The sequence below is a fragment of the Equus przewalskii genome, chromosome X (genome assembly GCF_037783145.1).
Source record: "Equus przewalskii isolate Varuska chromosome X, EquPr2, whole genome shotgun sequence".
Classification (NCBI taxonomy): Eukaryota; Metazoa; Chordata; class Mammalia; order Perissodactyla; family Equidae; genus Equus; species Equus przewalskii.
This window is the reverse complement of record NC_091863.1, coordinates 85,331,672-85,349,917: the sequence shown is the minus strand read 5'-3', so window position 1 is coordinate 85,349,917 and position 18,246 is coordinate 85,331,672. Positions and strand designations below refer to the sequence as shown.

The following is an 18,246-nucleotide window of genomic DNA, read 5'->3' as shown; positions in this document are numbered from 1 at the left end:
ACTCCCTTAATTTATATTTGTTCACAACTGATATTAGTGCATGTCTTTCACTTGACTACACCCTCATGAAAAAGAAGAGAAGAAATAGCCTATCAAAACCAATAATACAGATAAACCACAAAAGGTTAATTTTCATGTTCACTATATTGAATGGGCACAACATGTACACTGTGGTAATGGAAGAAAAAGGGCACAATTTGAACCACGACAAGCATCAATTAAAACCATTCCCTAAGATGCACCCTGGAAAATCTTGTTAATATGACTTGAGTCAGAAGAGCTCTACTGTGAAAGGAATGTAAGGCACTCTCAATCATTTTCTCAATCATTTCTTTGTAAACACAGTACCTGGCACGTACACTTTATAAATGGTAATTATTTAGTCATTTACTTACTTCCTATTCTGGTCTTCATGGGCAAGGAAGTGTGACTGGTCCCACGAAAACTCTTACCTCCACAAATAATTTATGCATGAGGTGCCTATTCATCCTTCAGATCTCAGTTCAAAGAAAAGCTTCTCAAGAATAGTTTCTCATTCCCCAATTTAATTTAGCTTCCTTTGTTGTTTGCCCATACGAAAGCATGTCATTTCCCTTCTGAGTAATTATACATTCATTTGTGTGATTATATGATTGATATTGGTCTTTGAATATAGACTGTAAGCTCCAATGGGCTAGGTCCATATCTATTCAGCTTATCATTGTACCCCCAGCATAAAGCAGAAGGCCTGGAAAACAGATGAATGAATATATGTTGAGTGACTGAACAAATTTAGTACTAATAAATATATCCAATTAGGAGACTGCCATACTGTCAAGAGGAAAAAACTTGTAGGTAAAAATATAGTAAAGACAAATATTGTATACCGAAAAAATAAACAAAAAACCAGTAGCCACTAAAGCTGTGCAACAATAGTTAATAAAATCTCAACTGGAATTGTCAGAGAAGAGGAGATTTAGTTAACTAGTCATTTGGGAGAAAATAGAGTTAAATTGAAGATCTCTAAATTTGGTGGTTCTCAAAGTATGGCACCCAGACCAGTAGCATCAACATCATCTATGAACTTGTTAGAAAGTGCAAATTCATGGACCTAGACTCCAGACCAATTGAATCAGTAACTCTGTGGGTGGGGCTCAGTAATCTGTGTTTTTGATCAGGCTCTCCGGGAGATTCTGATGCATGCTAAAGTTTGAGGACCACTGTTTCAATTGAATCCCTTGTTGAAAACCTTCCTATAGTGTCCACTGTCTTGCTTCCTAAAATCCATTATATAAAATGTAACAGAATCTTTCCTTGGCACTTGGAGATCCTGAAAAGTCTCAATCATTATTTTGAAAAAAATACTATTCTTGACTTGGACTAGAAATGGAAATGTAGTAACTGCACACTAACCTCAGTTTATGTTCTAAATATTCCTTTTTAAATAAAGATATTGTTGACCAAAACTCATTTTTTGTGATTTGACTATGTCTCCTATAGTGGAAGGCAGCAACAATTCTGGTAACTGTATCATGGGTTTCAGTTAGCCTCTAAAATTTACATCTCATTAATCTATAATTTGTCATATTATAGGCATGAAGACTAAGAAAAGGATAAGGAAACTAATCATTTAGAAAAGAGTTTCTAAGATTTATGTTTAAACATATGTGCATATACTTAGCAAACACTTAAAATGCACCCAAATGATCATGTCAAAAGCTAATTAGAACTGATACTTATCCATCAGGTGGTCTCCTTGCCATACCTCTAAGTACCAGCAAATGTAGTAATTACATAATGTTAAAAGCAGAAAAACTATATTTGAAAACGAATACGTTAGGTATTTTCAGTGCTCATTTGAGTCCTCCCCCATCATACCCCCAAGACCCTTGCCAGGCACATAAGTTATTTTTCCATATTTTATCACTCTCATCTCCAGGAATCAGAGCACATTTTATCATACTGTTTTGAGCAGTTGAGTGCTTAAGTTTTCCTGTAGGTACACAGAAGTGACATCTCAGCTTATGAAAGTGTATGTCCTCAAGTGAGATTTAGTTTTAAGGAATAAGAAGGTAATTAAATACAGACCCAAAGTTGGTGCCTCTGGCCAGGGGGGCTCAGCTTGAAAAATGCACCATAGAAGGACACAATGTTTTTGTGAAAAGAGTACTTCTTCAAAAGGTTGAGTTCAGTCCTGAGATCCTCTTCCTCATCCTGTAGAATAAGAACAGATAGTAAAGCTCCTAAGCTATGTCATTCAATGACTCTGGGACCCCAAACTATAGTAAATCAAAGAAGGAGAATCCCATAGCAACCTATTACATCCTACAGCAATTTATAATAATTACAACTAGAAGTGTGAGACAATGGAGATCTCTGGTTACCTGGGAATTTAGGAGATAATAAAGGTTAATTGAAGATCTTTTAATTTAGTGGTTCCCAAGGTATGATCCCCGGACTTGCAGCAATGGCCACCGGATAAAGTTTTCATTGAATGGAATCACTACATTATTGTTCGTTTTGTAACAGTTTTATTGACATATAATTTACATACCATACAATTCACCCATTTAAAGTGTAAAATTCAATAGTTTTTAGTATATTTACAGAGTTATGCAACCGTCACCACAATCAATTTTAGAACATTTTTATCACCCCAAAAGGAAACCCCATTCTCTTTAGCCTTCACTCCCAAATTCTGCCACACACACATTCCAGCTCTAAGCAATCATTAATATATCTTCGATCTCTATAGATTTTTCTACCCTGGACATTTTATGTAAATGAAAATAATATAGTATGTGCACTTTTGTGACTAGCTTTTTTCCTAAGGTTCATCCGTGTTGCAGCCAATATCAGTATTACATTCCTTTCCATTTACCTTTCATCAATTGATGGACATTTGAGTTATTTCCATCTTTTGGCTATTATGAATAATGCTGCTATGAGCATTCATATCAAGTTTTTGTGTGGGTATATATTCTCATTTCTCTCTGCTATATACCCAGAAGTGAAATTGTTAGGTCAAATGGTATCTCTATGTTTAACATTTTGATAAAAATACCAAACTGTTTTCCACAGTGGCTGTACCGTTTTACATTCCCAACAGCAATTATGGTTCCAATTTCTTCATATGCTCATCAACACTTATTTTCTGTTTTCTTATTATAACCATCTTAGTGGGTACAAAGTGGTATCTCATTGTGGTTTTGATTTGCAATTCCCTCATGACTGATTATGTGAAGACTCTTTTCACGTGTTTATTGGCCCTTTGTATATGATCTTCAGAGAAATGTCTAATCAAAAATCTTTGCCCCAGTTTTTTACCTTGATTATTTGTCTTTTTATTATCGAATTGTAAGATTTACATATTCTAGATACCAGTACTTTATAAGGTATATGATTTGCAAGTATTTTCTGCCATTCTCTGGGTTGTCTTTTCACTTTCTTAGTAGTATCCTTCAAGGCACAAAATTTTTGATTTTGATGAAGTCCTATTTATCAATTTTTTGTTTTGTTATTTGTACTTTTGGTGTTATATCTAAGGATCCATATCCAAGGTCAGGAAAAGTTACCCCAATGTTTTCTTCTAAGCATTTTATATTTTTACCTCTTACATTTAGGTCTTTGATCCATTTTGAGTTAATTTTCATATAAAGTAGGGGTCCAACTTCATTCTTTTACATGTGGACATCCAGTTGCCTCAGCAGTGTTTGTTGGAAAGACTATTCTTTCTCCATGAATTGTTTTTGCACCCTTGTCAAAAATCAGTTGACCATAGGTATATGAAAATAGTTCTATTCCCCTGATCTATATGTTTATCCTTATGCCTGTACCACCCTGCCTTGATTAATTTGTGACTCATTGCATTTTTAAGATACTGGTTTAATCTGTGCTGATGTTTTTAAAAGATATGCTTAAAGTCATTTATTTTCCTAATCACTACAGTGGTACATATGTGTAAAATGTATATGAAGTCAAATATGAAAGTGGTCTATTCTCACTGAACATTTCCTCCTATCAATGGTAACAGTTGAGTATATATTTCTCCAGATATTTTTCTATGCTAATGTAGTAGCTAAAGATGACAGAGATAAATTGGTAGAGATATGATCAACAGATTATATATATGTGTATATATATTTTAGGTATTTATTTTTTAATATAAGCAAGCTCATAGTGTTCTCATTCTTCTGTCACTTGCAAGTTTTATTTGCTATCTGAAGAGCATCGATAAACATAAATGCACTTCCTTTTTATGGATGCACAGAATTTCAAAGAATGGAAATATGGGGCTGCCACTCAGGAGACAGGTCAGGGATAGAGATATGGCTTTTGATGATTATTTATATAGTAATAATTGAAGCCATCTTTTTGGATGGGATCACCATGGTAAAGTACATAATTTCAAGAGATATTTCTAGCAGAAGACAGTATGCTGTCATCAGAAAAGAGCATCTACACTGGGAATTAGGACACCTGGGTTTTAGCACTGATAACCAAGAGGTGGAATTCACTTCATCTTCCCAAGGCTCAATTTATCCTCAGAAATCTGATGGAAGATGGCAGCCACTACCTATCTCCATGGAACATTAGTGGAATCAAACAACTAATATACTTAAAGTTCTCTGAAATCCTTTGATGAACAATGCTACACATGCAAGGTATTATCATACAGTATTTCATTACTTGAACTTCTCATTTGAATTAGAGTGTTATCAGAGCTATATACTTCTCTCTACTTTTTATTCTAATCTACAAACATCAGCAAACTTTATTTCTAGCACATTTGTTATAGTGGAGTGAATTGGAAAGCAATTCTCTCTCCCTAAGATTCAGCTATATCTGCTTGTACCATGACAACCAAGTAGTTTCCAAAATCCCTCTGTAACTCTTCCTAACCATCAAAAAAAAAGCTCTTCAGTTCTTAATAATTTGAAAATCATCACACTTTTTGTCTACATAGGTGCAATGCACTGGAGAAAAATATCTTAAAATATTAACTTACAAAAAGATAGCTTAAATTGTGAGGAATTTCCAATGAATATATCATTGGTTTATGCATTAGGTATTATAGTCTTAACTTAAAGGAACCTACATACAGGGAAATAAGATTCACACACATGAATGACATAACTGTTGATAAATACAAGATAGTGCATAATGAAGTTGAGAGTAATGTGAAATGACTTGGGAATTGATCCTGCACTTGACAAATGGATTCACCACCAGGGTCCTTTAAATTCCTGCTAGCTCTAAATTTCACTTGATTGTAAATAAAAAAGCTCTCTTATTGCATCTATAAAAGATCAATTTATATAACCTTTTCAGGAATACTGTTATTGTACAAAGTGAAATATATTTGTGATATGTAGAGGAGAGAAGACTTTTTAATTAAAGATACAGCTAAACTCCTGTTCTGAAATTCGGTGAAAAAGGATGCCTTTGACTTGTTTTGGGAAATAAATTAGAAAAGGGCCAACTGGCATGAAAAGCAATTAAGGAGTTACCCTCTAATTATCTTTAGTCCTCCCCCGCATTTCCTTCAATTATCTTGACTTGATGACCTAGGGGTAGCGGAAAATATACCTTCTAGCTGAAATGAATCAGTAACTGAATATATCTGGTCAGTTATCATTTTCCTTCTAGCTTATTCTCTAAGACCCAGTAGAAAAGATGGGCAATTACTTTTTATATTTAGATATATTGTGTCTGGGCTTTAAAATAGTTATGAAATAAATAAGTCAATGTACTAGGTTCTGTAAAGTCCCCAAATATCCACAGTATATCTTGTAAAATAAAGTTTGAAATCTCAGAGAAATGGCTGGCAGCTGCAAAAAATTCTTTAGCATTTTCCTAGGATTTTCCAGTGGATTTACCCATAAACATTCAACTACTAGCAAATAAATCTAGACACCTATTTGTCTTTGGGGGAAGGGCATAGAGCCTGATTTCTCTAGTTGGAAACCCCAGTGACAGGTTCTCTCTTTGTATTCATTGTGTAATAAAGACATGAATTAATAAAACAATCAACTTGTAGCATGAGAATTACATGGCAGTTCAGGTTCTGGTCTCATCCCAGCCTCCCAAGGAAGTTCAGTTAGTAAGTTCTCTTCGAATTTCCTTAACCCGTTTTCTACACAGCTAAAAGTTGATCCTTGAAGCCTTTCATTCTTGCCATGTAGGACCCTTAAACTTTATGCTTCCCCTGTTATGTGACTCTCCTTTGAAATAGTAACAATATCCCCCATCACATAGAAATAAACCTCAGGAACTAGCAATTCTATATGTACATGGACACTTTTAGTTCCTAGTAGGGTACCCAGGCTTTGCTGAGAGAAATACAAACTCATAAAGAGTGCAGTAAATAGGAATGAGATGATGATGTGAGAATAAGAACACAAGGAACAGGTTAAAGAAAAGCAGAGGCCAGACTGAGTCCTTTAACTTGTTTGGTAATTTAATATCAAGGAGCTTCCTTTTCTTTCTGGGTTGGAAAGCTCATGTTCCCAAGCAAGAATAGGAGAACCTCTGGCCTCCAGGCAGCTGTGTAGTTGCATTTGACCATACTTTTAACCCTGTTTAGTGGTAGGCCAAATATTCTGGTGCCATTTTGCCTGTGAGGAACCTGAGGCCTAGAGAAACAAGGCGCCTTTCCCAAGTACTTCTTGGCTATTTAGTGGTAGACTTGGGACTTAAACTCATGTTTCTGAACTTCCACATTGTTGCTATTTCCATAAACCCCTAACTCAAAGAGATGTGCATGCAAGTCACAAGTATCTTATCCCAAAGGATTCAAGATGATTTAGAGATGTTAACTGGCTGATCAGCTAGCACTTACCTTTCTTACTAAAAAATATAATCAGAGAATGCGAAGTTCCCAACCAGAAAAATTTTTAAGAGTGGGTTTCCCACATAAATGTAAACTCCCCCAAAACCAATAAACCAAAATCAGATATGTTTGGAAAGCATTAGTGTGTTTGCCATTCTCAATTAACAGGAAGTTGAGCTTGTGAGAAACACATAAGTACATTACATCCATCAGGCCAAGTGGGTAATTTAAAACTCTCACACATATCCTAGTAATATGATGCTATAGCATTTCCTGGCTCAGGGCCAGTTGATCCCAGAGTGGCCTGAATATCCTGCTTTTTGTCAAGAAGAGGCAGCTCAAGGATGCTTAAACTTCCTTTGTAATATCACCCAATTCTAGAATCAAAATCTTTTTCCCCACGGAAAGAATACCAGAGAGGGTTTGGGACAGATCTTTAAAGGGGTTTCTTAAGACAAATGTTTGATGAAACTAGAATTGGTCAAACAATTATATTTTTCATACCTTTACCTTTTACAGCTTCTTCATCTACCAAGGCATGTTATTAATCAGTACTATCTGTTTCATTTAGATATGCTTTGTCTCCTGAGATACATTGTAAACAAAAAAGGAGTCTAGTACCTACTAGACGAATCATGAAGCTGTTTACCAATACCTTTCTAATATAACTAGAAAGTCTTTCTGAATATGATTGTGTTAATGGAAAAGGTTATTTTTAATGTGCCTGACAGTATATTTATTAAGACACAAAAGGTTGAAAATATCTGAATACCAGATAGTTGACTGCGAGGGAAAAAAGTAAGAAAAAAAGATATCAATAAATTATATTGATAAGAGTAGGAATTTTGCTTTTAGGCCCACAGAATACTTTGATAGATCACCAACATCTAGGTCATCAACATCTACTGTTAAAGAATTTCTTCTGTCAGATCTTGTTCTAGAGCCAGCAAATTATTGGTGTCATAGAGATTGCTTTGTAAGGCAGTTAAAAGGTTTCAAGTATAAGGCATCTTCACGCTCCTTCGTGCATTCAAGTACTGTACAAGATGTCTGAAGACTTTTAAGCTGAGTAGCCTGCTGGTTTTCTGTCCACTATTGTTCTTACAATAAAAAATGATAGTCCTGATTTGGCTCATGTACAATGGCAATGTTTCTTAGAATCATAATGGGGGAAAAGTCAGTCACTCCAGAATACCATGTAAAAGGTATAAAAAGGACCTTTCCAAAGCCAATTTTAGGCAAAATTTGCTCTTGGTCCCATCATCTCTTGTTGCTACTCAAAGGCCCTATGCTCTTTGGATTTACTCAATCCTTAACCTGCTGTCAACACTTAGCTGTTCAGGGAATCATTTCTTCTAGTGCTTTCTGTCAGATGCTAGTGTCCAAATATGATGATTGAATCTATGTGAATATGTTAAAAAATACAAATATGTTATCACGTCCAGGCAGGAAGATTTTAGTGGTGGCCTTCTAATGATAACAATACAACACAAAGGAATTAGTTTAAAGTTGAAAATTAAAGGAAAGGCTACCTGGAAGTAATGAGGACTTTGGGTACTCACACTATATCTCCAACCGACCGACTTTTGATATTTATTCACTCTCACTCGCCTTCCTATTTCAGGTAAAGGAGTCTGCAAAACCAAGAACAAAATGTTATTAGAATCACTGATTCACTCTAAAAATGATTTATTTTTAAGTACTTTGTGCTCTTTAAACACTAAATAGAAGAATAACAAAATACTACTCTCTCTATTTTAACTAATAGTTTTAATTAAAAATAAGATTCTTATGTATACAGAAACTTGGCACCAAATTCATAGTAACAGATTTAACTGCCATATTAATAGGAAAATTACAATCTGATGTTAGTAAATTGCTACTTCCCCTTACAAAACAAGGTGATTGACACTAACTATCTATGGACTGAATATTTTAATATTTCAAAAGTTAGAGTATCTAAAATGTAGATCCTAGACCCAAATGTGGGTCAAAGTCTCTCAAGTTAAAACAGGGAAATAAGTATTTTAGAGAGTATCACTCAAAAAGTACTAGGTTGATTATTTGGAAGCCATGGTTTGTAGGGCAAAATAAATCCACTAAACCTCAAAATCCCTTCAAACTCAAGTTGGTTTGCAACATTTGACATTTACTGGTAAAAAAAAAAGAAAACCTTGCAACTCTTTAAATAGTCTCAGCAATTCATTCCCAGCACAAATTGGAGAAGAACAGTTTATGCCATTGACAACAGTTCAGTGAACACGTATAGCTTTTCAAATGTAATATTTGAGAACTTTCCTTTAGGGTATAGTGGTGACAATTTTTTGAACTTTGCTATGTTCACGCTAGTATTATCTTGAGAAAGTGAGACACTCATGCTTAAAGAAAGAGGACAGAAATCAGTGCTTAGCAAATTCTATGACAATATATTATGAACTGTGACACAATTATATGAATGTTAGCAGGGACAGTGCCAATTAAGCTGTCTCTCTTGCTCAGATATTTCTGTCAGAAAATATATGAAAAATGTGCATCTCTGACAAGTTCTTTCCTTCTACCTGTCATTGACAATCTACTGACCTAAATTCTCAAAAGGAATGGTCAGAGAGGGAAAAGAATATGATGGAACACAGAAGGATTAACACAATATTAGAGGAAATCTCCTCTTTGCTATCCCTGGAAACACATAATCAACTAGAAATAGGCAGGAATATAGATATTTTCTTCTTTCTTATAGAATACCAAAATATGTAGAACTTTTGCTGTGAGTGAAGCATTTTTATATGTAAATATAATAAATGAATAATAAACATAATATACTAATGGATGGAAATAGTAAATGATAAATATAAGTACAGATTAACATAATTAGATTATATACAATAACGACTTTAGAAAACGAATACAATATTTTTTGAGCTGTTTATCCCAAGGCCATGATCCATTAAGGGAGTAGAATATGGACAGGATATAATATTACCTTACGAGCATTCATCACTTTAACAGCTGTAAATGCACCAGTCTTTTCATGGAGTCCCTGAAACACAAGATAGTAATAAACATCAAATACTGGCTATATAATCCTGAAATCAAGAGGCAAACAAACTAAAAAATATTAAAATTAAATGAGGTCAAACAATGTAGTCTATTATGAAATATGAAATATTATATAGAGATGAAATAAAAGGTATTACATAGAGAACAGAAATATTCAATTATGAACATTTTAAAGAAACCCCAAGCATCTCACTTGAAAAATCAAGTAAGTTTATGGGAGTAGTTTTGCTTTTTATGTTTGAATTAAATAGTGGACATGATTGGTCATTTGAAGGCACTGCTTTCTTAGTATCTTTAGTCTAGGTTTATATGGCACCAAAGTATCCAGATGAAAAGTAAATATTTCAGATTGGAGATGGGGATAAAGGAGATGTTCTACCGAACATTTTTTCAACTGATTATGTGGTACTATGCAGGCATATCTTTCAATTAGACTCCTCTTCATACACTAAACAACTTTTTCCATAATGATCACAGGTAAGATTGATACATAATTAATTCAATGGCCTTTAAACCATTTAGTATACCCTCAATCATACGAACCAAGGATATTTATGAAAGGAAGAAATTCTGAAAGATTCTTTCTTATTAAAATTTTATGAGTTCTAAGAACTTAGTCTTATCTTAAATTCAAGTATGACTTACAGATTTATAATTTTCAAAAATGAACCTAGAGGTTTGGAATCAGAGTTCTTATTTTGTGGCTGGTGCTTTTTAAAATATTTCAAGCTGCAGTCACAGAAAAATTTCAGTCTGGTATTGATACATGTAAGCCTTCAACTTAAAACAGAATGCCTCATCTGACAGTTCTCTGGAAGAAGATTTGATTCTTGGGCTGTACTGGGTCAGATAGTAACTCCCCAAAATCCAGGTTCACCCATAACCTCAGAATGTGACCTTCTTTGAAAATAAGGTCTTTGCAGATGTAATCAAGTTAAATGAAGTCATACTGCATTATGGTGGCCAACAGTTGGTGTCTTTATAAGAGAAAGGGGAGATTTGGACACAGAGACACAGGTACACAAAGGGAAGATGGGACGCGTGAAAACAGGAAGAAATCTGAGTGATGCAGCTACTGGCTGAGGGATGCTAAGGATTGCTGGCAGCCACTAGAAACTAAGAAGAGGGAAGAATTCTTCCCTAGGGTATTCTGAGGAAGAATGGCCCTGTAGACTTCTAGCCTTGAGAACTGTGAGAGAATAAATTTCTGTTGTTTTAAGCCACCTAATTTCTGGATTTGTTACCGCAGCAGTAGGAAATGAATATAGGGGCATTCAAACCAAAGGACTGTCACTAATCACAGTTCTCATGTGAAAGACAGCAACATTTTTTTTTGCTTATAGAATGATCAAATGAGGCGAGGTGTGTCTGGATAGTGTTGTTAATATCTCAGGTAACCTATCTGGTGAGTAAATATGCAAAAGATTGAGATTTCTTGATTTCAGGAAAGTGATCCTTAAATACATTGCTTGTCTATTGTCAAATCTCTTTTATAAATTATACACTTTGAAGTAATGAATACTGTATTTAGATGATTCCTAGAAGTTTTCTCATCAAAATAAAGCCAACTCAACAGAAAAGCTCAAAAGGAAAAGAAGCCCACTCTACCATTACCATCAATGTTACATGCTACATGTAAGTGTCAACACTTCTCCATTTTTTCCCCATTGATAAAACTGACGGGATTTAATCCCACACATTTAAGGTTACTTCAATCCAATTGAGCAAGCCACTCTTTGTAAATGGGGCCATGAGTCAGAAATGGATCAGAAGGCTTTCCAGGAAATACAGCAACTCTAGAAACATTGGCAACTTGAATTAACTCCAGTTCTTGCTTAAAAATTAAGCATTAAACAACTATACTGGTTAGATGGTTGTAGCACTGATGGGAGGTGGCATGGATTGCTGGTTTCAGTTTATGGAGTCTGGCCTGAGTCAACTTAAGGTAGTTTGTGTTGGATTGTGTCCTTCAAATAGATATGCTGAAGTTCTAACAACTAGTACCTGTGAATGTGACCTTTTTTGGAAACAGAGTATTTGCAAATGTAATAAAGATAAGATGAAGTCATAGTGGATTACGGTGGCCCTAAAACCAATGACTAGTGTCCCGGTAAGAAGAGAGAAATTTAGACACAGATATCCAGGGAGAAGGCTATGTGATGACAGAGGCAGAGATTGGACTGATCTTTCTACAAGTCAAGGAACAACAAGGATTGCCAGCAATCACTCAAAGCTAGAAGAGGCAAGAAAGGCTTCTGCCCTAGAGCCTTGAGAGGGAGAATGACTCTGCAGAAACCTTGATTTCGGAATTCTAGCTTCCAGAATTGTGAGGGAATCAGTTTCTTTTCTTTTAAGCCATCCAGTTTGTGGTAATTTGTTAAGGCGGCCCCAGGAAACTACTACACAAAGCTAGAAGGATAGAAATTCAGCAAGGGGATGGACCGGACTTGGGATAGGGTTCAGAAACTACTGTTCAAGGTACAAGGAGATGTCTAGAATCAGATGAGGAGTTTTGGGTGGAGCACGACTGCTACCAAAGACTAGAATTTTTAAAGGAAAGAAAAACGTGTAGGTTATTGACTAATCAGAGAAAAATAGTTAATATTTTGGATATTAACCCCTAATCAGATAAATGGCTTGCAAATATTTTCTCCCATTCCATAAGTTGCCTTTTGATTTTGTTGATGGTTTCTTTTACCGTGTAGAAGATTATAATTTATGTAGTCCCATTTATTTATTTTTGCTTTTGTTGCTTATGCTTTTGGTGTCATATCCAAAATATCACTGCCAAGACCAATGTCAAGAAGTTTTTTCTATGTTCCCTTCTAGGAATTTTATACTTTCAGGTTAAGTTTTTAATCCATTTTGAGTTAATTTTTGTGAGTAGTGTAAGATAGAGGTCCAATTTCATTCTGTTGAAGCTGGATATGTGAATACGTTGGAGACTCCTACATTTATTTACATTTCTGGGAGAAAATATATATTAATATTTTTATTCATTTAGCCCTTATCATGACTTAGAAAGTGTTGTTTTCCTAATTATTCATATAAACACTTTCTGGTCAAATTTTTCTCACATCTGTATGCCCAAATACATCAATGTTGGAAACTGATTCTCACACACACTCTAAAGGAGTTAAAATGTTTCCTTCCTTGATTCTAAGAGGTTATTTATGGGCCTAACTACTATTCTGTGCAACACAGATATTTGGCATGTTAGCAAAGATATTGGCCGTGCATTGTCTTATTTGATTGGTGGTTACTAAGCCACAGAATTTTTAAAAGTCTGGAGTACACAGCAATCATACTCATGACACACATTAGTAAGATAACTGAATGTCTTTAAAAGGTGCCACCAATGACCACAAAACAGAGAAAATCAACTTGGTTCTACTCTCATTATCTGTGATTTATTCTCTCACTTGAAAATTGCACAAAATTATTTTGTCAGACAAGGTATCCTAATGTGGGGTTTGGAAAACATGCTCACTGTGTCTATAGAGGAATTAACCTCAGATCTCGGAACCATGTACTGGATTAATATGCCTAACCATTATGCAAGCTTCCATAGAATTCTTATATATCCAGATAATAAACAAATGGAAAATTGCTGCCTGTTAACCTAATATTCCAGAGAGTTCCCTCTGTATCTTGACTGTATTTTTATTTTGAAATAATTTTAGACTTAGAGAGTAGTTTCACAGATAGTACAGAGTATTACTTTACATCCTTCACTCAGCTTGTTCTAATGTTAACATCTTATATGACCATGGCCTAACCGTCAAACCTAAGAAATTAACATTGGTACAATATTCTTTTAACTACATTATAGCCTTTATTCAGATTTCTCCAATTTTTTCACTAATGTCCTTTTTGTAGGACCCAAACTAGGACCCCACATTTCATTTAGCTGTCATGTCTCCTCAGGGTCTTCCAATCTGTGACAGTTCTTTAGTCTTCTTTCCTGTTTTTCATGACCTTGATGCTTTTAAAGAGTACTGGTGGAGTATTCTGTAGAATGTCCCTCACTTTGGGTTTGTCTGACAGAAAGAAACCACAGAGGTGAAGTGCCCTTCTTATCACATCATGTCAGGGGTACACCATATCACCATGACTGATCATTGGTGATGTTACCTTTGATCACTTTGTTAAAGTGATGTCGACCATGTTTCTTCACTGTAAAGTTACTATTTTTCCCTTTCATATTCTATTCATTAGAAGTGACTGACATTGGTTTTGAAGAGGGATAACACTCTTCTTGAGCATTTATCTAGAGAACCTAGAAGTCATCTTGAGATAAACTAATTGTTCAGTGGTGCCATCTTGTGGTTCACTGACTATATAGAAACTGTTTTTGTAATGTTAGCTGAAGACCATGTTGTCATAAACAGATTGTCTCCCGAAATGAGATGTTGAACCAAGACCAGCGAATCCAATTTCTAAGATGTGTCTTTTTTCCATTACAATATGACAAATTATTTTAAAGCTCCATTTGTTGAAAACACACATAGAGAATGCTAAGAAAGAAGTTTGGCTTTGGATTCTAGATTGAGTGTTTCATAGTCTCACAGTTCCCACTGGTCTTCGTGAATCTTACACGGGAAAATCACAAGGAAAGCCTTAAACTAGAAATGTGGGTTTTTTGGTCTGTTTTTCCTACCATCAATAATACTACTAATATCATACAGGAGCCACTAGCTGCACTGGATTAACAATGTTCTCTTAAATAGAGTTTGCACGCAAAGTATGACCTTTTAATGCTCAAGCATCACAGAACAAGGATAAGAAAATGCTCCTAGCTCTCTTTCCTATCATAAGAAAAGAAACCACTGCTTAAATGTTTTGTATAAGTTCACAGCTCTCTCTTATTTGAGTAACAGAAGATGATATGTATTAACAATGCTTTTTAGCCATTCCTCACTCTAGGCTCAAGCCTACTGACATTTGGAATCAAGTAATCTATACCTTCACTTCAGGCAACTCTTTGTCTTGTCATCAAGCTCATTCAACTTATTCAAGTTTAATTATTAACAGATCCAGCTAATATGATATGATATTAGTGGCAACAGAAGGTCAACTACTCAAAAAATATCCACCTCCACCCTAAAACCTGCTACAAAGTATAAAAATGATTCATTCGGGGCTGGCTAGTGGCTAAGTTCTTAAGTATGAGTGCTCCACTTTGGTGGCCCAGGGTTTCGCCAGTTCAGATCCTGGGTGCGGACATGGTACTGCTCATCAGGCCATGCTGAGGCAGCATCCCACATGCGACAACTAGAATGACCTACAATTAGAATATACAACTATGTACTGGGGGGCTTTGGGGGGAAGAAGAAGAAGAAGAAGATACGATTGGCAACAGATGTGAGCTCAGGTGCAAATATTTTTTAAAAAATCATATATCATTATGTCCTCAATTTTATTAAAGTAATGAAACTCCCTGATTATGCAAATGTTAGCTAAGAGAAAGACACATTGAGTTATTATTTGTCATTAACACTTTAGCATGAGCTAGATGATCAGAGTAGATTACTGCAAGAATGGCATGGAATAGTTAAGTCTTGATGGAAGCACAAGGTGGAGGAATGAAAGGGCAAAAGTCTAAGGAGTTCCAGGAGAGGGTGCTCCTCAGCCATAATGAAGGTAGCAAGTGCCTGGAATGGGGAGCAAGGTAAAAGTGAGTGAGAAGGGATTCTGAATATTCAAAGGGAGTAAAAAAATAAGGGGAGATAGAGATGTGAAAAGACAAAATGCGCCGTCACAATTTTATTGAAGGAATTTACAGTTTTTAAGAAGTATACACCTGAAACAATTAGCGAAGTAAACCAAATGCAAAGACTAGTTAACAATATGAATGTTCAGGTCTCAGATACAGTCTAAATACTGTTTAAATGTTTAAAGAGAATGAATATATAAAGCCATGGGAAGGTCTTAAATAAGGTCCTAAAAAACTATCCTAATTTAAACTCTCATAACTATTTTCTAGGGTTGTACTCTAAAATATAGTAAATAGAATGAAAAGTGTATTCTTTTTCCAGGACCATTTGTAATTATCCAGGAGAGCAGATAAATTCCTTAATGTGTTGATTTCAATTTGCCAAGGATTTTCGTTCTTAATTAATTTAGATAATCAAATAAGCAGCGTTGTTTAGTCTGTTTCCCAAAGGAAAAATAGGGTTTATTACTGTGTTATTGCTCTTCAATAGCCTCAAGCTGAATATTAGCATTCTGAATCTGTCTTTTGAACAGAAAATATGGCATGTCCCTGAATTTAGGATACCAGTCACATATAAAACATTGTCAAAAGGTATATGTGCTTGCTTTAAACAAAAATCACTGACGGAAAACCTTGATATACGTAACAACAAAATGAAGAGACGGTCATAAAAGAACTCTCTAGTTTACAAATGGACTTGTACTAGCTTTCGTCAAACACCAAACTCCTCAAATTAATTAATTAATTTTTTCAATTTTTTTCCAATTATTTTATTGAGGTCATAATGGTTTATAACATTGTGTAATTTCAGGTATACGTTATTATCACTTTCTGTATAGACTGCATTGTGCTCACCACCACTGGGCTAATTTTTATCCATCACCACACATATGTTCCCCTTTACCCCTTTTGCCCACCTCCCAACCCCCTTCCCCTCTGGTAACCTCTAATCTGTTCTCTTTATCCAAGTGTTTGTTTATCTTCCACATATGAGTGGAATCATGCTGTGTTTGTCTTTCTCTGGTTTGGTTAATTTCTCTCAACATCATACCCTCAAGATCTATCCATGTTGTTGCAATGGGATGATTTTGTCTTTTTCATGGCCAAGTAGTATTCCATTGTATACATACCACATCTCCTTTATCCATTCATTAGTTGAAGGGCATTTGGGTTGCTTCCACCTCTTGGCTATTGTGAATAATGCTGTGATGAACATAGGGGTGCATAAATCTCTTTGAATTGTTGACTGCAAGTTCTTTGGATAAATACCCAGTAGTGGGATAGCTGGATTGTATGGTATTTCTTTCTTTCATTTTTTGAGATATCTCCATACCATTTTCCATAGTGGCTGCACTGGTTTGCATTCCCACCAGCAGTGTATGAGGGTTCCCTTTTCTCCACATCCTCTCCAACACTTGTTATTTCTTGTCTTGTTAATTATAGCCATCCTGCTATAATTGTGAGTGTGAGGTGTGAGGGTGTGAGGTGATATCTCACTATAGTTTTGATTTGCATTTCCCTAATAATTAGCGATTCTGAACATCTTTTCATGTGCCTGTTGGACATCTGTATATTTTCTTTGGGAAAATGTCTGTTCATATCCTCTGCTCATTTTATGATCAGGATGTTTGGTTTTTCGTGGTTGAGTTGTATGAGTTCTTTATATATTTTGGAAATTAACCCCTGGTCAGATATACGATTTGCAAATATTTTCTCCAAGTTTGTGGGTTGTCTTTTTTTTTTTCCCGAGGGAGATTAGCCCTGAGCTAACATCTGTCAATCCTCCTCTTTTTCCTGAGCAAGACTGGCCCTGAGCTAACATCCGTGCCCATCTTCCTCCACTCTATATGTGGGACGCCTACCACAGCATGGCTTGCCAGGCAGTGCCAAGTCTGCACCCAGGATCCGAACCAGCGAACCCCAGGCCACCGAAGCAGAACGTGCGCACTTCACCACTGTGCCACTGGGCTGGCCGCCAAGTGGGTTGTCTTTTCATTTTGTTCATGGCTTCCTTTGCCTGGCATAAGCTTTTTAGTCTGATGTAGTCCCATTTGATAATTTTTTCTTTTGTTTCCCTTGTCTGAATAGACATGGTATTTACAAATTGTGGCTCTACTCTGATTTTTGTCTAGTGGTTACTGTGAGGTTTGTATAAAAGATCTCATGGATGAGATAGTCCATTTTCTGATAGCCTCCTATCTCCATTAGCCTAAGCAATTTCCATCCATTTCCTCTTTCCCTTCTTTGTTATTGTTGTCACAAATTATTCTGTTCTGTTTTGTTTTGTGATTGTGACTAAATTGAAGTATTTACAGTTATTTTTGATGCTTTCCTTCCCTTTATCTTTTATGCTATAAATTGTTTGCTAACCTGTTGTTATAGAGAGCTGCAGTTTTCTGATTTTGTCTGTCTATTTATCTCCTTGCTCAATGCTTTGTAGACCTTTGCTTTTTTGTTTCAGGTATGAGGGCTTCCTTTATCATTTCTTGTAAGGGAGGTCTAGTGGTGATGAACTCCCTCAGCTTTTCTTTATCTGGGAAAGCTTTCATTTATCTATGGTATCTGAAGGATGGTTTTGCTGGATAGAGTATTTTTGACTGAAAGTGTTTGTCTTTCAGTATTTTGAATATATCATTCCACTCTCTCCTAGCCTGTAAGGTTT

General features: G+C 35.5%; 1 protein-coding gene across 6 annotated transcripts in view; it reads right to left on the bottom strand.

The window, feature by feature from the left end:
• NRK (Nik related kinase) overlaps positions 1-18,246 on the bottom strand; it is a 123,714-nt gene that overhangs the window by 54,195 nt on the left and 51,273 nt on the right. For all 6 annotated transcript variants that reach the window (XM_070605111.1, XM_070605112.1, XM_070605108.1 and 3 more), the window contains exons 3-5: positions 9,792-9,848; positions 8,374-8,445; positions 2,068-2,193 (exon numbers count right to left, since the gene is read on the bottom strand). In XM_070605111.1, coding sequence (XP_070461212.1) covers positions 2,068-2,193; positions 8,374-8,445; positions 9,792-9,848 — 255 coding nt within the window. The remainder of the gene's footprint in view (positions 1-2,067; positions 2,194-8,373; positions 8,446-9,791; positions 9,849-18,246) is intronic.